Source organism: Lynx rufus, unplaced genomic scaffold (genome assembly GCF_022079265.1).
Source record: "Lynx rufus isolate CCGP_SWC_20201006 ecotype Redwood Valley unplaced genomic scaffold, mLynRuf1.p SCAF_7, whole genome shotgun sequence".
In the NCBI taxonomy this organism is placed as follows: Eukaryota; Metazoa; Chordata; class Mammalia; order Carnivora; family Felidae; genus Lynx; species Lynx rufus.
This window is the reverse complement of record NW_025814889.1, coordinates 102,896,377-102,919,364: the sequence shown is the minus strand read 5'-3', so window position 1 is coordinate 102,919,364 and position 22,988 is coordinate 102,896,377. Positions and strand designations below refer to the sequence as shown.

The 22,988-nt window shown below is 37.3% G+C and overlaps 1 protein-coding gene across 1 annotated transcript in view; it reads left to right on the top strand.

Annotated features, from left to right (window-relative positions):
• PAWR (pro-apoptotic WT1 regulator) overlaps nucleotides 1-22,988 on the top strand; it is a 124,768-nt gene that overhangs the window by 62,824 nt on the left and 38,956 nt on the right. The window contains exon 2 of the mRNA XM_047066643.1: nucleotides 20,228-20,359. Coding sequence (XP_046922599.1) covers nucleotides 20,228-20,359 — 132 coding nt within the window. The remainder of the gene's footprint in view (nucleotides 1-20,227; nucleotides 20,360-22,988) is intronic.

The following is a 22,988-nucleotide window of genomic DNA, read 5'->3' as shown; positions in this document are numbered from 1 at the left end:
AGAACACTTCTATTAGATGTTATCAAGTTGTTAGAAAGCATAACTTAATTCAGTTATCGAATTATTGTTTAACAATTAGTTTTGGAAATTTCATACATTTTAATTTACTCCATTTATTTCCCATACGTTCTGGCTAGGGCTGTGTGTAGTAGTAGTAGTAGTAGTAGTAGTAGTAGTAGTAGTAGCAGCAGCAGTTTTTAATCATTGTGTTATAGATCTGTGTCGCTTTTTCAGTCACCTGATGAGAGGAGAGATCATTTGTTCATTTTGCTCAGTTCTTTTCATGTAGAGATGCTTATTAATTTGATCTTATTTCAGTTTTCTTTTTGTCATGTTGGGAAGTTTCTTTTGTTTGACCATTTCAAAATAAACCTCTTGGCTTAGGAGCAGGGAGTGAAGGTAAGGAGTAGCTAGGCAGATGTTGAGTGATGACAAACTGGTATTGGCTAGGTAAAGGACTAATGGAGGATGAAAAGGGGTTTTACCAGAGAGGGAGGCAGATAAAGCAGCAGCAGTACTGATAGGATTGACATGGTCTTATTGAAGAAAATCTCAACTTTCCTAATGCCTTTCATGGATATAGTAACTTTCATCTTGGAACCTACAGCACTTATCCATATTCACGGTTTGTAATTGTGTGATGCTAAGTAGAAACTTTTTTCATTCTCATGGAGTTATATAGCTTTTCTTTCTTTTCCTTAAGAGCTATGCTAGGATTGCTTACCTGATTTTCTTTTATAAGATTTTTTTTAAGTTTAATTATTTATTTTTGAGAGAGAGAGACAGACAGAGACCATGAGCAGGGGAAGGGCAGAGAGAGAGGGAGACAGAATCCCAAGCAGGTGCTGCACTGTCAGCACAGAGCCTGATGTGGGGCTTGAACCCACGGAACTTTGAGATCATGACCTGAGCCGAAATCAGAAGTCCAATGCTTAACCTACTGAGCCACTTGATTTTCTTTTAAATGCAAAGGACAATTGGAATGCTTTTAGAGCCACATTTGTATGATTTATTGTAATGCATATAGTTAAATTTACTTGGCTGTTTAAAATTTACATTTCATTTTAGTTCTGTTGTATTTTTTTTTCTCATTCTAATTCATATGAAGAGAATGTTGCCCTATTCCCTAGTGTTAGAGCTTTATAGAGAAGTATTTATACTTAGCAAAAATTCATTGAAAAACCAGAACACCTAAGGAATTTATGTAGATTCTTCATATTAAGATTAGATGAGCATATGTTATATACACTTCAGCATTTGGATAGAAGAGAATAGTAAAATTTGGGGGGAGGGATTCTGAAAATTAAAGGAACTAGCATTTTTTAATGGATTTTTGTGAACTATTCAATATTGTTTGGAGATGAATTGTTTCATTCTTTGTAAGACTCATCGCTTTTGAAAGAGAACAGATGTGAAAAAAAAGAAAGGAATGTGAAGCAGTATGCAGCTGAACTCTTCCAAGAACTAGATAGTATACCACACAATTTATTCTGTCAAAATATCAAAGTCTGAAAATTTGGCTTAAGCATTAATTTTATCAAAAATTAATTTTAACAAATTTTAATGTTTGAATCAAAAAAAATTTTAATTGTATTTTGCTTTGGTATGCATAGTTCTAGATAAATAATAGTTGTGAATGATGATTATCTGTTGTGCTTAGGTATACCCTACCAACTGTCCAAGGATTTTTATTAATGTAAGTAAAAAGTTCTTTGGAATATGCTGTTTTCCATATATTGGAAGCATTTAAAAATACATTAATAAAATTTTTATTAATCCATGAAATGGATCCGTTTTAGTTATTTCATTCTATCAACTTACTAAATTTTTATTAAAAAATTCTTTTAATGTTTACTTTTGAGAGAGAGAGAGACACAGAGGGCAAGTGGGGGAGGGGCAGAGAGAGAGGGAGACACAGAATGTGAAGCAGGCTCCAGGCTCCGAACTGTCAGCACAGAGCCTGATGTAGGGCTTGAACCCATGAACCTCAAGATCAAGACCTGAGCCAAAGTCGGATGCTCAACTGACTAGGCCATCCAGGCACCCCTTTATAAATTAAAAAAAAATTTTTTTTACTAAATTTTTGATACATTAAAAACTTTTGGCTTGGACTGTATGCTGTCATCATTAGGGTCGGTGCTGTTCTCTGCTCCTGTATGGTAGCAGCAGCTGTAGCTGCCCTTCCCAGCCCTGGAGGCCTCCTGTACCCTGCCGTGGGCCCCTGGGCCCCTGGGCCCCCTGGTCCTCTGGCCTTGCTGCCTTAGCTGCTACTCCCGTGGGTCACAGGGGACAGATAAGGAGTTTGATGCTTGCTGGGTGACATACTTTATCAAGCTGGATATTGATGCCTGGGAATTGTGTAAAGGGATGAACATGCTTGTTGGCTGTGATCTGGTTCCAGAACCCAAAGTCACTGATACTGCTTTGCTGATGTGCAGGTGGTTAAATTTTTGCTATTGCAGTTTGCATCCTGCAGATTGTTAAGGACAAAGCAGGACCTCGTAAGGAAATCTACCTCTGTGTCATCCAGAAACTTAGGCTAACTTTAAACGAACTGGGAATCTCCACTCCAGAGGAATTAGGCAAAGTGTAAACCTCATGGATGGGCTTCTCAGCAATGCTCACGATGCTACTTGAGTGTAAACAATCACCTGGAGATACTGATGATAAAGTTTTACCTTATTTGAACACGTTTTCCTTTATTGAATACCAAACCATGTAGTGGTAACTTGGACTTTAATAAAAGGGAAGACTTTGAACCGAAGGAAAAAAAAAAAAAGAAAACCAAAAAACCTTTGATCTGTGGTAACAAATTTTAGTAGGGGGAAATTACTGCCTTAAGATTCCCAGCTCAGGTTTATTTGCATATATATCACTTTAAGGTTAGTCTTTCAAAACTAGTATGCCTCTCATTTGTTTAAGAAATTAAATGATGATTGGCGGGTCACTTTGTATTTTAGACTTTAAGCCTCAATTTTTTTAGTCTCCGTGTCTTTTGTAATTTGGTTCAGTCTAGTCTTGTCTTTCCACTGTGCACCCATTTAGTTCAGCAAACAGTGAATACATTCTGTATATGCCATATTTTGTTATAAAAGTGTGATACCCTGTTGTAATGCTGCTATTGTGATAGTGCAGTCTATTGCCTCAAGCAGAGACTTAGAGCTATAAAAACAGTACTGTGGCTTTCAAACTTTCTTTTGGACTGATAAAAGTGTGCTTTATTAATGACTCAAGTAGCATGAATAGTTTTGCTGTTAGTGATATTTTCTGAAATGTCAAGCAATTTTTTCATAAGGTTACTAGCAAAATACCATTTACAAGGTATAGTTGTTTTCCTGGAAAAATCTATGTATGTTTTAAAACCCGGCATACCCCCCCCATTGTTTTTTAGAGGTAAAATATGTTTAAGCCTAGATCATTATAGATTTTTCACCTTCATGACTGTTCAGTATTACATTCTGTAGTTGAATGGGATGTAGGTCAGTTTTTTCTTGGACTAACTTTTCACATTGCAAGATATTCATTCCATGCTCCTGATCCATAAACCAGTAGCTTCCCTTAGTCATCAATACGACCAAAAATGCCTTCACAAAATTCCAGGCCTTGTAGGGAGTGATATTGACTAAATGAGAATCACTGGGCTAGATAGAGCTTCATGGTCAAAGGAGAGACTTGCTCCAGAATGGTGGTCAGAGAAAGCACTAACCCTACACCAGGACTGAAGGTATGAGAGAAATTAAAAAACAAATAGCTTTAAGTTGAGACAGCTATAGGGGGAAGGGCTTTTACTGAGAGCCAGCTAGATTTCATTCTGCAGCTGAGGAGAGCAGTTCATGAATCTATAGGAATTCAGAGGATACAGTGTAATGATTAGGAAGGAGAGGAGGAATACATGATTGACTTAGATTATGGAATGTACAAAGCAAGATGGGAATGAGAGTCTGTACAGTGCTGGATGAGACCTGGGGGAGGCTTGGTCTGTTTCAGTGACTGAAGTAGATGTGGGAATGCGACCTGATAGAATTCCTCCAGAAAGTCCCTTTAAAATTAAAAATTAACACACACACACACACACACACACACACACACACACACACACACACACACAACTACAGGGTAGATAACCGCTTCTACAGCTGTCATTCAGCTACGGCTATCGTCAACTCATAGCCGCTCTTTTTTCCCTGCACCTCTAATTCTGTACTATATACTTATACTAAGTGGGCCAGTGTATTCATAGTCTGAAACAAAAGCTTCATTAAAAACGTGTTCTCTGATATTTTCTGTTCTTTTTCGTAATGAAAATTCTGGTTGTGAGGTGCTAAGTGAATTTTATGACTGATGAATAGGCTATTCTTGGTCAGAGTTCCAACTGACCCCTCAACAACTTTGTGTTTTTAAGCCTGTTATGTAATTCTGATCCTCACATTCCTCTTCTGTAAAATAGTACACACCTTCCTAAGGTTTTTGTGAGAATTTATGAAATATTACATGTTAGTGCTTAACAGTGCCCTGCACACCTAGAAAATAGTCAATAGTAGAAACTATTACTATTTTAAGTGACAGACCTGGGATTTGAATCTAGGTCTTTATGATTCCAAATTCTGAGTTCCTATCTTGTAATTTTATTTAAAAAAAATTTTTTTTAATGTTTATTTGTTTTTGAGACAGAGCATGAATGGGGGAGGGTCAGAGAGAGGGAAACACAGAATCCAAAACAGGCTCCAGGCTCTGAGCTGTCAGCCACAGAGCCCGACACGGGGCTCGAACTCACGGACTGTGAGATCATGACCTGACCCGAAGTCGGCCGCTTAACCGACTGAGCCACTCAGGCGCCCTGTAATTTTCTTTTTAAATTTAAGTTTAATTTGTTTATTTTGAGAGAGAGAGAGAGACAGGGAGGGAGGAAGGAGCAGAGAGAGAGAGAGAATCCGAAGCAGGCTTCATGTTGTCAGTGCAGAGCCTGATGGGAGATGAGGGGCCTCGAACTGTGAGATAGATCAGGACCTGAGCCGAAACCAAGAGTCAGATGCTTAACCCACTGAGCCACCAAAGTCCCCTGGAATCTTTTTTTTTTTTTTTTTTAAACAAAAGAAAATATCACTGCACCTGAAAAGGTTAAAAATAGATCCTTAATCTCATGAAACTCCTGAGACTTACTTTTACCATATATGCATTGTTCAAACAGTCTCTTAAATGATAATTTTAAGAAGTTTCCTTTAATAAGGACATAGAGTAGGTCGGTATATTGGTATTAGTTCATATGTCCTTTGAGTTTCAAATTTATTGGTCTCTTCTCCTTTGTTTTCTCTTTTCCCTTCTCCTGGCAGTTTATTAGTTGTAGAGACTGGCTGTTTGTCTTTTATAGCAGAAATCAGTAGAGGCTTGTTTTTGTATGATGGAGAGCTAAGAATGATTTTGTGTTTTTAAAGGATTGTTAAAAAAAAAATAAAGGTAACAGATCTTATGTAGCCCTAGAAGACTAAAATATTGCCTTATTTTTTCACAGTTTTCTGACTCCTGCTTAGAGTTTCCTATAGTTTGGATTTCATGATTGCATCTCCATGGTGGTTATCTGATGAGAGTTTATGTCCCCCCTCTATTTTCTGTAATTAGTAGTTGGATCTAGAAGCTTAATCAGATAAAAGGTTCAGTCTTTGTTTTTTAAACTCATTTCATTTGTTCAATATCTCCACTATGTTTTTAATGTTATATTTATTTGTCATTTATATATAATAATATGTTACTGTTTTAAGAATACAATTTGATGAATTTTGAGAAATGTACAAATCTGAGTAAACCATCATGAGAATCATATAGAACATTTCCATCACTCCTTCTGCCCCTTTCTTATCAGCTCCTTCTTCTCACACCCAGCTCCTGGCAACCACTGATCTGTTTTCTGTCATTATGATTTTGCTTTCTCTGGAATTTTATATACATGGAATCATACAGTATATAGTCTTCATTTTCTGGTATCTTTCACTTAGCATCATGCTTTTGAGATTCCATTCATTTTGTTACTGAGTTAGTTTTCTGCTATATGGCTATACTACTATTTATCTGTTTACTAGTTGGTAGACTTTTGAACTATTTGTTATTTTTGGCTATTATGAAAAAAGTTGATTTTTTTCATACAAGTTTTTGTGCACGTTTTGAGTGAACATGTTTTTATTCCTCTTGGTAAATAACTAGAATTGCTGGGTCATATGGTAAATGTATGTTTAAGTTTATAAGAAATTGTCAAACTGTTTTTCTGTGTTTAATTTTTACCAGTGATATAGGAGATATTCCTATTCCTATTCTTAGGATGTTTGAAATCCTCAGTAACGCTTGATATTATCAGTCTTTAATTTTAATCATTCTGATTAAAGTACAGAGTCTGCTTAGGATTCTCTGTCTCCCTTTCTTTCTGCCCCTCACCCATGTGCACACTTGCACGTACTCTCTTTCTTTCTCTCTAAAATATAAACAATAAAAAAAATCCTGATTTCCTTTTTACTTGGTTACTTTTGTCAGATTTGTAACGATAATCTGAATAATTTTTTAGGACATATATAGAATTTTAAAGTTAGTAATGTGTTGTTAGGAATGAAAATCATATCTTTGTTTTGCTCAGGGGTTTTACTTGCTGAAATATTAGTGCTATAAAATGCAGCTTTTGGAAAAGCAAAGAACTTGATGACAATCAGTGATGCTTATTATTTGTGTTTCAAACTGTCATTTCATAAAATTTGACTTTTTTGGTTTCAATTTAAAATAATTGTTAACCTAGTTCTAATGCATTTCTCTTTTGTAATCTGTGTAAAAGGAGAGAGTAATGTTTACATGATTACATTCATCTAGAAATGAGAGCTGGGAAGAGAGATAAGGAATTCAGTTCCACAGTATTGGTATAAATATAATATAAAATCAGTGTCTTTTTCTTCTTCTCTTTTTCTCTCAGATAAAAAGCTTGTACTTAGTAGAAAGAAACTTTAAAAAATGTTTACGGTTCTTTTTGGTTCTCTTTTGCTAGTACTTATTTAAAAATTACTGTTGGGGGGGGAGGGGTGCCTGGGCAGCCTATTTGGTTAAGTGTCTGACTGTTGATTTCGGCTCAGGTCCTGATCTCGCAATTTGTGAGCTTGAGCCCTGCATGGGTTCTGCGCTGACAGTGCAGAGCCTCTTTGAGATTCTCTTTCTCCCTTTCTCTGTCCCTCCTCTGCTTGTTCTTTCTCTCTTCCTCTCTCTCTCTCTCTCTCTCTCTCTCTCTTTCTCAAAAATAAGTAAACTTAAAAAAAATTTTTTTATGTAACTGTTGGGCTGTTGTGTTTTCATATTCATTGTCTTCCATGTACATTTTAATTTCCTCCTTAATTTATTGGTTAACCCGTTCTTTTAGGATGTTCTTTAATCTCCAAGTATTCATGGTCTTCCTGAATTTTTTCTTGTGGTTAATTTCGAGTTTCATAGTGTTGTGGTCTGAAAATATGCAGGGTATGATCTTGATCTTGTTGAGGTCTGATTTGTGTCGCAGTCTGCAATCTATTCTAGATAATGAATGTTAAATGTGTACTCAAGAAGAATGTGTATTCTGCTGCATTAGGATGAAATGTTCTGAACATACCTATTAAGTCCATCCGGTCCAGTGTGTCATTCAAAGCCATTGTTTCCTTGTTGGTTTTCTGCTTACATGATCTGTCCATTGTTGTAAGTGGGGTGTTGAAGGTCCCCTACTATTATGGTATTATTATCAACGAGTTTCTTTTATGTTTGTGATTAATTGATTTATATATTTGGGTGCTTTCACATTGGGGGCATAAATATTTACAGTTGTTAGATCTTGGTGGATAAACCCCTTAATTATGACGTAATGCCCTTCTTTATCTCTTGTTACAGTCTTTATTTTAAAATTTAGTTTGTCTGATAGGAGTATGGCTACTACAGCTTTCTTTTGGCAACCACTAGCATGGTAGACAGTTCTTCCTCCCCTTACTTTCAATCTGCAGGTGTCTTTAGGTCTAAAATGGGTCTCTAGTAACCAGCATATAGATGGATCCTGTTTTATTATACATTCTGATACCCTATGTCTTTTGATTGGAGCATTTAATCCATTGACATTTAGAGTGAGTACTGAAAGATATAAACTTAGTGGCATTGTGTTGCCTGTAAAGTTGGTGTTTCTGGTGATATTCTCTGGCCCTTTCTAGTCTTTGTTTCTTTTGGTCTTTTTTGTTTTGTTTTGTGTTTCCTCCACTCAAAGGGTCCCTCTTAGAACTTCTTGTGGGGCTGGTTTAATGGTCACGAACTCCTTTAGTTTTTGTTTGGGAACCTCTTTCTCCTTCTATTTTGAATGACAGCCTTGCTGAATGAATAATTCTTGGCTGCATATTTTTCCAGTTCAACACATTGTATATATCCTGCCACTCCTTTCTGGCCTGCCAAGTTTCTGTGGATAGGTCTGCTGCAAACCAGATCTGTCTTCCCTTATAGGTTAGGGACTTTTTTTTTTCCTTTGCTGCTTTCATAATTCTTTCCTTGTCTGTGTATTTTATGAATTTGATTATGATGTGCCTTGGTGATGGTCAGTTTTTGTTGAATCTAATGGTAGTTCTCTGTGCTTCTTGGATTTTGATGTCTGTGTCCTTCCCCAAATTAGGAAAGTTTTCCACTATAATTTGCTCACATAAACCTTCTGCCCTTCTTCTCTGTCTTCATCTTCTGGGACTGCTATGATTTGGATGTTATTCTTTTTTAATAAGTCATTGATTTCTCTAAGTCTTGTATTGTGATTTTATTGCCTTTGTTTACCTGTTTTTCTGCTTCATTATTATCCAAAATTTTGTCTTCTATATCGCAGATTCGCTGCTCTGCTTTGTCCATCCTTGTTGTCGTGGCATTTGAGATGCAGCAAAGGCAGTCATAAGAGGGAAGAAAATAGCAATCCAGGCCTTCCTAAAGAAGGAAGAAAGGTCTCAAATACACAACCCAGCCTTACACCTAAAAGAGCTGGAAAAAGAACAGAAAATAAAGTCCAAAACCAGCAGAAAAAGGGAAATAATAAAGATTAGAGCAGAAATCAGTGATAGTGAAATAAAAAAACCCAGTAGAACAGATCAATGACCAGGAGCTGGTTCTTTGAAAAAAATAACAAAATTGATACACCCCCTAGCGAGACTGATCAAAAAGAAAAAGGGAAAGGGCCCAAATAAAATCATGAATTAAAGAGGAGAGAGCACAACCAAACTGCAGAAATGCTAACAATAATAAGAGAATATTATGAGCAATTATATGCCAGCAAATTGGGCAATCTGAATGAAATGGACAAATTTCTAGAAACATATAAACTACTGAAACTGAAACAGGAAGAAATAGAAGATTTGAACAGACACATAACCAATAAAGAAATTGAATCAGTAATCAAAAATCTCCCAACAAACGAGAGTCCAGGGCCAGATGGCTTTCCAGGGGAATTCTATCAAACATTTAAAGAAGAGTTAACTCCTGTTCTTTTGAAGCCATTCCAAAAAATAGAAATGGAGAGAAAACTTCCAAACTCATTCTATGAGGCCAGCATTACTTTGATTCCAAAACCAAAGACCCGACTAAAAAGGAGAACTACACAGCAGTTTCCCTGATGAACATGAATGCAAAAATTCTCAACAAGATACTAGCCAACCAGATTCAACAATACATTAAAAGAATTATTCACCATGATCACGTGGGATTTATTCTTGGGATACAGGGCTTGTTCAGTATCTACAAATCAATCAATGTGATGCACATTATAAAAGAAGGATAAGAACCACATGATCCTCTCAATAGATGCTGAAAAAGCGTTTGACAAAATACAGCATCCTTTCTTGATAAAAACCCTCAAGAAAGTAGATATAGAAACATCGTACCTCAAGATCACGAAAAACCTGCCACTAATATCCTCAATGGGGAAAAACTGAGTGCTTTCCCCTAAGGTCAGGAATACAACAAGGATGTCCACTCTCACCACTGTTACCCAACATAGTGTTGGAAGTCCTAGCCTCAGCAATCAGACAACACAAAGAAATAAAAGTCATCCAGATCGGCAAAGAGGAAGTCAAACTTTCACTCTTCACAAATGAAGTGATGCTGTATGTGGAAGATCCAAAAGACTGCTAGAACTGATACATGAATTCAGCAATGTCGCAGGATATAAAATAAATGCACAGAAATTCATTGCATTTCTATACACCAGTTATGAAGCAGCAGAAAGAGAAATCAAGGACTCGATCCCATTTACAATTGCACTCAAAACCATAAAATACCTAGGAATAAACCTAACCAAAGAGGTGAAAAATCTGTACACTGAAAACTGTAGATAAAAAACAGATGAACGTAAGGAAGGGAAGCAAAAACAATGTAAAAACAAAGGAGACAAACCATAAGACATTCTTGAATACAGAGAACAAACTGAGGGTTGCTGGAGGGGTGTTGGGTGGGGAAGAGCTAAATGGTTGAGGGGCGTTAAGGAGGGCACTTGTTGGGATGAGCACTGGGTGTTACATGTAAGCAGTGAATCACTAAATTCTATTCCTGAAGTCATTATTATACTATATGTTAACTAACTTGGATTTAGATTTAAGAAAACAATAAAACAATTAAAAAAAAGAAAAAAAAAACATTTCAGATAAAAAAAAAAATAACTGTCAGGATACCTGGCTGGCTCAGTAGATGGAGCATATGACTCTTGATCTTGGGGTTGTGAGTTTGAGCCCCATGTTGGATGTAGAGAATACTTAAAAATAAAAAATCTTAAAACATAATTCTCTCTTAAGGATATCAGTTGGCTGTGCACTTTGAGAAATACTAATGTTTGCAAGAAATAGAAGTAGAAAATGTCTTAACCCACCTTGGTCCATTAACTCAGTTCTTTTTTACTTTCATTCTTATTTCTCACCATTTCTAGCAAAGTGTTCCTCCAGGTGTATTTATTCCAGTTATGTAAGATAGCTTAAAGAATTTTTAGGATGCTTGTTGCCAAAAGAACTGTATTGGTTGCTAGAAGAACCTTGGAGGGAAGTTGTGATTCATCAAGTAATCACTTTTCTAAAAGCTGCCTAGAATGTAAGATGCACACACTCTCCACAGAGATAGTATGTGTGATGAGTAGGTTCCCGGGTCAGTAGGTGACAGCATTGCCATGAGAAAGAATGTTCAGTTTTAAGTTGGGGTACCATTGCCCATCCCCCTAATTTGTCTCATCTTGTTAACTCATTCATTCATTTAACATTTGCTGAATTTTTTTCTTCTTTTTAATTTGCTAGCAAGGGAGTCTACATTTATTGATGTAGTGGAAGGAAGGAAGGTGGTTAGTATCGAGAGACTGGATCTCAGCAAATGAAAACAAGGAGAAATAAAATATTATCCCTGTGCCCAGGGAGTTCATGGCTACTTGCTTCAACTTTTACTTTCTATCTATGCTACTCTAGAATATAAGAGTTCTAGCTTTGTGTGACTGACATTCGATCTTATGGTAAGGCATTTTTGCAGTCCAGGTACTGGAGAATGAGTGATGTTTGCTTTCCTAGAGTAGAAGGCTAGAGATAAGACCACTCTTTATTTTTCCCAGATCTTATTCTTTTGCTTGTCAGCCCACACTCTGCATTAAATGATTGATCTCTTGTCTCAGTATCGAAGAATTCTTTTACTGTATTCTTTTTTCCTAAGGGCCTCAATTGTACAGTTATTATTGTGAATTTATACATTTTAATGTTAATGAGTGAATGTTCTGTCATAACTCTTTTCAGAAAAGTAAGTTTTCTGGATGCATTATGTATTTATTTATCCAGATGACCCACTCTACTTTCCAAATAAATTCCCTTAAGATATTGATTGGAATTTTTATTCAACTTACAAATTGATTTACAGATTATTGATATCTTCACAATATTAGGTTTTTCTCCATTTAAGAATAGGTTTTAGTTTATATTTCTCAGCAAAGTTTTATAGTTCTGTTTCATAAAGGTTATTGTTTTTTATACTTATTATTATAAAATTACACAATCTGACTATTGATGTTACTTTGGGAAGCTGTTTTTTCATACTTACATAAAAACCATTGTAACAAGCTCTAATAATTCTAAAATTTTTATGTATTATCTCAATGAAATTACATGATCTGAGGTAAAGGGATTTTGCTTTCTTTCTAAAGTTGAAATTGTTTATTACCTAGTTTAATCAGATAGCACTCCCAGAGTGATGTTAACAGCTATCTTGTTAGTGGAATGAATATGAATGTTTTAAGTCTGATTTTGCTTTTAAATTTTGTGGATATTTTGCCATTAAACATGACACTATCTATTGGTCTGAAAAAGTTTTTTAGAGAGTTCTAAGAGAGATTATTTTTCTAATCAGGACTAATTTCTTCAACCTGGGTACCCTTTACAAGATTTCTTTTGTTGTTTCTGTTGTCCTGCTAGGATACGTTATTTTTCATAGGATCGAATTGCCTACATTGTTGTCTACTCCACTTTTGACCCCTGTTAATTTCCACTTTGAACAGCTGTATACAGGTTCTGTTCCCAAAATAAGTTTCTTTTATTTGTTTATTAGAGAATCTTCAAAAAAATTTTTTTTGACATTTATTTATTTTAGAGAGAGAGAAAGAGTGTGAGTGGGGAAGGGGCAGAGAGGGAGACACAGAATGTGAAGCAGGCTTCAGACTCTGAGCTGTCAGCACAGATCCCGATATGGGGCTCCAACTCATGAACCGCGAGATAATGACCTGAGTGGAAGTTGGATACTTAAGCGACTGAGCCACCCAGGCACTCCTAGAGAGAGAGAGAGATTTTTTTTAAAATATAATTTATTGTCAAGTTAGGTAGCATACAGTGTATACACTGTGCTTGTTCTTGGCTTCAGGAATAGATTCCCATGAATCATCACTTACATATAGCATCCAGTGCTCATCCCAACAAGTGCCCTCCTCAATGCCCATCACCCATTTTCTTCTTTCCCCGCCCCCCTCCCCCATCAACACTCCTCTCTATCTTTAAGAGTCTCTTATGGGTTTGCCTCCCTCTCTGTTTGAAACTGTTTTCTCCCCCCTTCCCTTCCCCCATGGTCTTCTGTTACATTTCTCAAGTTCAACATATGAGTGAAAACATGATAGGTCTTTCTCTAACTGACTTATTTCACTTAGCATAATACCTCCAGTTCTATCCACGTTGTTGCAAATGGCAGGATTTCATTCTTTCTCATTGCCAACTAGTATTCCATTGTATACATAAATCACATCTTTTTTTTTTTAAGTTATTTTTAAGTGTTTCTTTATTTTTGAGAGAGAGGGAGACACAGAATCCGAAGCACGTTCCAGGCTCTGAGCTATCAGCACAGAGCCTGATGCAGGGCTGGAACTCACAGGCTGCGAGTTCATGACCTAAGCCGAAGACAGACACCCAACTGACTGAGCCACCCATGTGCCCCTAAACCACATCTTCTTTATCCATTCATCAGTTGATGGACATTTGGGCTCTTTTCATAACTTGGCTATTGTTGAAAGCACTGCTGTAAACATTGGGGTACATGTGCCCCTATGAATCAGCACTCCTGTATCCTTTGGATAAATTCTTAGTAGTACTGTTGTTGGGTCATAGGGTAATTCTATTTTTAATCTTTTGAAGAACCTTCAAACTGTTTTCCAGATTGGATACACCATTTTGCATTCCCACCAACAGCGCCGGAGGGTTCCCATTTCTCCACATCCTGACCATTTCTGTTGTTTCCTGAGTTGTTAATTTTAGCCACTCTGACTGGTGTGAGGTGGTATCTCAGTGTGGTTTTGGTTTGTGTTTCCCTGATGATGAATGATGTTGAGCATCTTTTCATATGTCTGTTGGCCATCTGGATGTCTTCTTTGGAAAACTGTCAATTTATGTCTTCTGCCCATTTCTTGACTGGATTATTTGTTTTTCGTGTGTTGAGTTAGGCAAGACTCAAGAAGCAAGAAGCAAGAAGCTGCTGCAGCTGAGGTCAAAGAAATCGTTGCCTGTTTTCTGTAGGGTTTTGATGGTTTCCTGTGTCACATTTAGGTCTTTCATCCGTTTTGAGTTTATTTTTGTGTATGCTGTAAGAAAGTGGTCCAGTTTCATTCTTCTGCATGTTGCTGTGATTCAGTTCTCCCAGCACCATTTACTAAACAGACTGTCTTTTTTCCAGTGGATATTCTTTCCTGCTTTGTTAAAGATTAGTTGGCTATGTATTTGTGAGTCCAGTTCTGGGTTCTCTATTCTATTCCATTGGTCTTTGTATCTGTTTTGTGCCAATACCATATTGTCTTGATGATTATAGCTTTGTAATACAGCTTGAAGTCCGGGATTGTGATGCCTCCAGCTTTGGTTTTCTTTTTCAATATTACTTTGGCTCTTCAGGGTCTTTTGTAGTTCCATACAAATTTTAGGATTGTTTGTTCTAGCTCTGAGAAGAATGCTGGTGCAATTTTGATTGGGATTGCTTTGAATGTCTAGATTGATTTGGGTGGTATTGGCATTTTAACAATATTTGTTTTTCCAATCCATGAGCGTGGAATGTTTTTCCATTTCTTTGTGTCGTCTTCAATTTCTTTCATAATTTTTCTATAGTTTTCAGCATACTTATGTTTTACATCTTTGGTTAGGTATATTCCTAGGTATATTCCTAGGTATATTCCTAGGTTCTTGGTGCAGTTGTAAATGGGATTGATTTCTTAATTTCTCTTTCTGTTGCTTCATTATCGGTGTATAGAAATGCAGCTGATTTCTGTATCAATCTGGTTTTGTATCTGTGACTTTGCTGAATTCATGTATCAGTTCTAGCAGCTTTTTGGTGGCGTCTTTTGGGTTTTCCATGTAGAGTATCATGTTTTCTGCAAAATGTGAAAGTTTGAGTTCTTCTCTGCCAGTTTGGATGCCTTTATTTCATTCTGTTGTCTAATTGTTGAGGCTAGAACTTCTAACCCTGTGTTAAAGAACAGTGGTGAGAGTGGACATCCCTGTTGTGTTCCTGATCTCGGGGGGATCCTCTCAGTTTTTCCCCATTGAGGATGATACTAGCTGTTGACTTTCTATATATGACCTTTTTGATGTTAAGGTATGTTCCTTCTATCCCGACTTTCTTGAGTGTTTTTATTAAGAATGGGTGCTATATTTTGTCCAGTGATTTTTTTTCAGCATCTATTGACAGGATCATATGGTTCTTACCCTTTTTTCTACTAATGTGATGTATGACATTGTTTGATTTATGAATATTGAACCAGCCCTGCAGTCCAGGAATGAACTTCAATTGATCATGGTCAACAATTCTTTTTATGTGCTGTTGAATTTGATTTGTTAATATCTTGTTGAGAATTTTTGCACCCATATTCATCAGAGATATTGGCCTATAATTCTCCTTTTTAGTGGGGTCTCTGTCTGGTTTGGGAAATCAAGGTAATACTGGCTTCATGGAATGAGTATGGAACCTTTCCTTCTGTTTCTATTTTTGGAACATCTTGAGAAGGATATGTATTAACTCTGCTTTATGTGTCTGGTAGAATTCCCCTGGGAAGCCATGTGGCCCAGGATTTTTATTTGTTGGGATATTTTTGATAACTCATTCAATTTATTTGCTGGTTATGGGTCTGGTCAAATTTTCTATTTCTTCCCCGTTGAGTGTTGGTAGTGTGTGGTCATCTAGGAATTTGTCCATTTCTTCCAGGTTGTACAGTTCTTTGGCATATAATTTTTTATAGTATTCTCTAATAATTGTGTGTATTTCTGTGGTGGTGTTTGAGATCTCCTCTTTCGTGATTTTATCTATTTGGATTCTCTCTCTTTTCTACATTGTGAGAAGTCTGGCTAGGGGTTTATCAATTTTGTTTATTTTTTCGAAAAACCAGCTGTTAGATTCATTGATCTGTTCTCATGTTGTTGTTTTTGTTTTTGATTCTATATTGTTTATTTCTGCTATAATGTTTATTATTTCTCTTCTGCTGGCTTTGGGTTTGTTTGCTGTTTTGCTTCTAGTTACTTTAGGTGTGAGGTTGGGTTTTGTGTTTGGGATTTTTCTTATTTCTTGAGATAGGCCTGGTTTGCAATGTATTTTCCTCTTATGACTGCTTTTGCTGCATCCCAAAGGGTTTCAACTGTCATGTTTTCACTTTTATTTGTCTCCATGTATTTTTAAATTTCTTCTTTAATTGCCTGGTTGACCCATTCATTTTTTAGTAGGATGTTTTTTAACCTGCATGCATTTGGAGGCTTTCCAATTTTTTTCTCTTTCCAATTTTTTTCAAGTTCATAGCATTGTGATCTGAAAATACACATGGTATGATCTCATTTGTTTCATATTTATTAAGGGCTGTTTTGTGACCCAGTATGTGATCTATCTTGGTGAATGGTCTAGGTGCACTTGTGAAGAATGTGTATTCTGCTGCTTTTGGATGAAAAGTTGTGAATATATCTGTCAAGTCCTTCTGGCCCAGTGTATCATTTAAGGCCATTGTGTCTTTATTGATTTTCTGTTTAGATGATCTGTCCACTGTTGTAAGTGGAGTACTAAAGTCCCCTGCGATTACTGTATTTTTATCAATAAGATTGCTTATGTTTGTGTTAATTGATTTATATACTTGGGTAGCCCCACGTTGGGAGCGTAAACATGGTTAGCTCTTCTTGATGGATAGACCACATAATTATGATACAATGACCTTCTTCATCTCTTGTTACAGCCTTTAGTTTAAAATCTAGTTTGTCTGATATAAGTATGGCTACTCCAGCCTTCTTTGACTTCCAGTAGCATGATAGATGGTTCTCCATCTCCCTACTTTCAATCTGAAGGTGTCCTCAGGTCTAAAATGAGGTTCTTGTAGACAGCATATAGATGAATATTGTTTTTTATCCATTCTGACACCCTGTGTCTTTTGATTGGAGGATTTAGCTCATTTACATTCAGAGTTATTATTGAAAGATACGGATTTAGTGTCATTGTGTTACCTGTAGGTTTCATGCTTGTGATGTCTCTGGTCCTTTGTAGTCTTTGTAGCATTCCACTCATAGAGTCCCCCTTAGGATCTCTTGCAGGGCTGGTTTAGTGTCATGAACTCCTTCAGCTTTTGTTTGGGAAAGTCTCTTCTCTCTCCTTGTGTTCTGAATGACAGCCTTGCTGGATAAAGGATTTTTGGCTGCATATTTTTCCTCTTCAGCACATTGACTATTTCCTGCCACTGTCTTCTGGCCTGCCAATTTTCACTGGACAGGTCTGGAACTACCCTTATGTGTCTACCCTTGTGTGTTAAAGCCCATTTGTCCCTAGCTGCTTTTATAATTCTCTTTATCTTTGTATTTTGCCAGTTTCATTGTCATAGCCATGGTGAAGACCTATTCTTGTCGAATCTGAAGGGAGTGTTCTGTGCCTCCTGGATTTGGATGTCTGCTTCCTTCCCCAGATTATGGAAGTTCTGAGCTATAATTTGTTCAAGTAAACCTTCTGCCCCTTTCTCTCTCTCTTTTTCTTCTGGAACTCTTATGATACGGATATTATTGTTTCATTGAATCACTTAGCTCTCTAATTCTCCCCGTGGTCTAGTATTTTTTTTTATCTCTCTTTTTCTGGGCTTCATCATTTTCCATAATTTTATCTTCTCTTTCACTTATTCTCCCCTCTGCTTCCTCCATCCTTGCTGTCATTGCATGTAGTTTATTTTGTACCTCATTTACAACATCTCTTAGTTCATTGTGACTATCTCTTAGTTCCTTGATCTCTGCAGCAATAGAGTCTCTACTTTTTAAAGCCTAGCTGTTAATCTTATGACTATTATTCTAAATTATTGATCAGATATATTGTTTATATCTGTTTTGAGCAATTACCTAGCTGTCATTTCTTCCTGGAATTTCTTTTGAGAATTCTGTTTCATCATTTTGGCTAGTTTTCTGTGCCTTATGTATTTTAATAGCTTATTGTGTGTCCTGCACCTGCAAACACTATTATATTAAAAAAGGGTCGTAAACCATCCAGGGCCTGGCCCTTTAGGAGGTGATTTTTGGAGTGTGTTGCATGCTCTTTGTTGTTGTGACTGGTTGCTTTATCTCCCTACTCATGATAGTGGTTTGGACCTGCCACCAGCTGTGATTTGATTTGTTCGTTGAAGTAACAACGAATTTTTTCCCAGAAAAAATTTAAAAAGGGGTGGTGGTGGTGGAAGAAGCCTTATACCATATAAAGAGAGAAATGATAGAGGTGGGGAAAAAGAAAAGAGAAGAAAAATTGACTAGGCAGGAATTAGAGAAAGTATACAATTTAATCCAGAGAGAGAGGAAAATGAAGAAGAAGGAGATACAGAAAAGGTGTAAAAAGAATAGATTAAAAACGTCCACTTAAACAAACCAATGACCAGAATATTCAGAATAGGGAAGGGATGAACTAAGAGGAAGAAAGGGAAGGAAAAAAACCTATCTACATATCTAAAATAAGAATTAACCAAGAATCAATCAGAAAATGCAAAACCGCTGGACTGGTATCTGATTGTGCCTTGGAACCAGTGGTTGCGCTGGTCTAGAGGTGGGGCCCTCTGGTTCAGTCAGTGTGAATCTTGCGTTGATACATATGTAGCTATGAGGCATGGGGAGGCGTGGTTTGGTGTAGGCAGTCCTGCCTCCGCTGGGGGCTGCAGTCCTGTTCCCTGAAACCCCACTTTGTTGGTGATGGGGAGAAAAATGGCAACACCCCATTCTTTCTTTCCCTGACCAGGTGTCCCAGACCACACTATTCAGGCCATTTTCACAATGTTGTGCATGTGCGAGTGGGCTCTTCTGCCCTGCTCCAGTTTGCTGTGCTTTCCAGGTGCTCAGCTGGGATTCAAACCCCAATGTCTTAAAGGATCCTGCTCTGCAGGCCCTGGTTATGGGGTAGTGCCACTCCCCCCAGCCAGCCTACAAAGGGCCTCTGACTGGCTGGTGCCTGCAGGGTCTTTTGTCCTTGGAGCTATCTACCTTCTTCCCACAGCACTCAGGGAGAGGATTTTTCTCTCTGACTGTGCCTCTGACTTAGCTACTGAGCCCAGGGCTAGCTCCTGCCCACCCTCCCGTCCCCTGCCAGGTGTATGTACAGGGTGGCCGGCCCCAGTCTGGTAGAAGCCCTGCAACCCTGGATCGAGTTATAAATTGATTACTTCTCCATTTTTTCTATTCCCCGGTCCGTGGTTTTTCTCTTGTCCAAATACACTTCCACAGCCTCTCTTTCTCTTCCTTTTGTCTCTCCACAGAAGGGGATCCCTCCCCTCCATGCCTACACTGACCATTTTATCTCCCAATTTGCAATAACGCACCTATGGTCCGTCAGGTTGTCCCTGTGGGCCCCCTGGGGATGTTTCTGTCCTTCTTTCGCCAAGATTCCTAGAATTCCAAGTCTTCTGGCCTCAATAGTGCTGTGCTTGATGGATGAGGGAACTTTGGATCCCTGTATTTCTCCTCTATTTTGATTCCTCCAGAGAGAGAGAATCTTAAGCAGGCTCCATATTCACCATAGAGCCTCATGCAGGGCTCAATCCTGTGACCCTGGGATCATGACCTGAGCTGAAATCAAGAGTCGGACACTCAACCGACTTAGCCACCCATGTGCTACCCCCCCAAATCAGTTTTGATCATGTTTTACTTATATTCTGGGGAATTGTGGCAGTGTAACTTCTTTCTGTGTTATGTGGTGGAAAGTCTATACTTCTCAAGCTATTTATGTTCCTTGTGATCAGAGCATATGCCTTTCGAATCCTCACCTCTCTCAAGAACTATGAAGGGTCTGAGGTCTCACCCTGCTTGCAAGTTAACATTTAGCTTCCTGTAGTTTCATGGATCATGGCAGAACATACTAGTCTCCTGCGTCACACACACGCACACATGCACACACGCACAATCTTCCCACTGGTCTAAAAAGTCCACGTCTTGGTTATATCTTTTGTTATTCTCTGAAAAGAGGTAAACATCATTTGTTTACTTGTTGAATGAATGTAAGAAAAGAAGAAATGAATCTTACCTTTAGGCAAACCCTGTAACTGCTATTTGGAGTCTAGAGAAAAGGTGAGTTATCAGGGGTATGAATGTGGAGGTTGGAATTTTAAGCAGATAATTTAGTTTACAGGAATTAAATGTACATATTGCTGTATGCACAGATACTTCTTTAATGTTATCAAATGTGTCTTCACATACTGTCACAACATTCTGTTAATATTATATGGAAATAAAATGGAAACTATTCTTTCTTTCAGTGCTTAGATGAATATGAAGACGATGAAGCAGGGCAGAAAGAGCGGAAACGAGAAGATGCAATTACACAACAGAACACGATGCAGAATGAAGCTGCCAGCTTATTAGATCCAGGCAGTTCTTATCTGCTACAAGTGAGTATTTATTTAAATTTAATTTAAAAAAATTATCTTGGGGCACCTGGGTGGCTCAGTTGGTTAAGCATCTGACTTTGGCTCAGGTCATGATCTCATGGCTTGTGGGTTCTAGCCCCGTGTTGGGCTCTGTGCTGACAGCATAGAGCCTGGAGCCTGCTTCAGATTCTGTGTCTCTCTGCCCCTTCCCTATTCGTGTTCTGTCTCTCTCTCTTTATAAGATAAGTAAACATTAAAAAAACAATTAAAATTAAAAATTATCTTAAAAATTTATTTTTTAAGTAAATTACTTTTTTAATTAATTTGCTTGTTTTTTTAAAGTAAGCTCTATGCACAACATGAGGCCTGAACTCACAACTCTGAGATCAGGTTAGGTATTTACCGACTCAGCCAGGTGTCCCTAAAAATTTCTTATTTAATTTTTTAATTTTACAAATGAATATTTAAAAATACCAGGATGTCAGTTGCTATTTTAACAATAATTTTAAGTAGCTTCTAATAATTTTTTCCTTCTCCTTTTGGTTGCATCAGCTCCATTTAAGTACTTTCAATGGATTTAACCACTGATTTTCCTTGCATCCAAATACTTTTTGACTATGTGGTTCTTTGTTCCCAATCAGTGAATATCTGCTATCTCATTAAGCAGGTTTAAATAGTATCTGTTGTAAAGTAACAGGAAAAATAATTACCTTTTTGCTCTTAATAAAGTTAGAATTAGTAAGTATGAGTGGACACTTCTGCCAGAGGCTGATAATTTCATTAGAATTGTGTAGCAAATAAAGAGTTGTATCTAGTTTATACAAAGTCAGATATTTAAACATAGTAACAAAATACCATATGTAGTATTGTGAATTGCCAGAAACATCTATACTTCTATATAATTATACAAATACATTTAAACTCGGTTTCAAATTAGCTGTTATTTTGGGTTTTTGTGGCAAAGAAAATTGGGAGTTGATGGTGTCAGAATGCCTCAGTATAAAGCAGATTACTCTGTTTAAATTGTAATTTGGGATTGGTCTTGATATAATCTAGAATTACATTGATTTGCTGACATTTTGAGATCCTAGGCCACTGTGTCATCTTTTCAGAGTTTAATTTAGACTTTTTATTTAAAAAGTTTTTTTTAAGTTTATTTATTTAAGTAGTCTCTACACCTAACTGTGGGACTTGAACTTACGACACTGAGATCAAGAGTTGCATGCTCTTCTGACTGAGCCAGTCAGGCACCTCCAGTTTTGACTTTTTTAAAGTTTTTTATTATGATATCATTTTATTTTACTTACTTATTTTTTAACGTTTATTTATTTTTGAGACAGAGAGAGACAGAGCATGAATGGGGGAGGGTCAGACACAGAATCTGAAACAGGCTCCAGGCTCTGAGCTGTCAGCACAGAGCCCGACGCAGGGCTTGAACTCATGGACCGCGAGATCATGACCTGAGCCTAAGTCGGACGCTTAACCGACTGAGCCACCCAGGCGCTCCTATGGTATCATTTTAAAAGGAGTTTCTGAGCAATACAAACATCTCCCCATTTTACTGATGAACAAAATGAAATATAAACTTCCCTATTAATTGGCAAGGTTATGATAAAAAGGCTTTTTTTTTTTTTTTTTTTTTTGGCAGAGAGAGGCAAAATATTTTGAAGTAGTTTGGAAACACAGATGCAGAACTGCTCTTTGAGTCAGAGATACTGACAGGAGGGCTGATGAAGTGATGCAGGTTTATCTGCGCCTCCGTATCCAGGTACTAGAAGTACCTACCCTGTTATAACATGTTGTGAGCTGATAAGCAGCACTTCTCTCAGTATTTCTGTAAACAAATTTATCTTTATATGTATGTCTGTATGTCTATACACATATCCCTATATACATACCACTGTTTTGTTCTTTTCCCTTAATATTGTGGTGAGACTTCCACAGTATTACATAAAGAACTTCCCTATTACTTTTTGCAAATGGAGAATGTTCTATGTTATAGATGTACCATAATTTTTCTAATTTCTATTGATGGCTATTTAGGTTATTTATAATCTTTTACTATTACAACCAGTGTGGTGGTGAAAAACTTAAAATACATATTGCTTTGCATATATGTGTATGTAAATCAGTAGGATAAAATCCTAGCAGTGGAATTTCTGGGTGAAAAGGAGTGTGCATTTGTAATTGTGATGCTATTTCCAAAATGTTCTTTGCAGTATGGCCATTTTTTCATGTTATTCAGAGCTCTTCATATATTATTTTCAGTGGCATACAGCTTTCTTTCTTTCTTTTAGAGAGAGAGGGGGGAGGTGGGGGCACAAGTAAGCCAGGGGCAGGCAGAGAGAGGGAGGGGAGGGAAGGGGGAGAGAGAAAGAGAGAGAGAGAGAGAGCACACAAGTGAGCGAGGGGCAGAGAGAGAGAGAAAGAAGCAGGGATCACCCAAAGCGGGGCTCCAGCTCACCTGATAAGGGATTCCAACTCCTCACAAACCGTGAGATCATGACCTGAGCTGAAGTAAGATGCTTAATGACTGAGCCACCCAGGTGTCCCTAAAGTTTTCTATTTTAATGTATATAGTAGTTAACACAAATTTCTTATTAATGGAAATCCTCAGTGGTTATATATATTTTTTTACTGTTGTAAATAA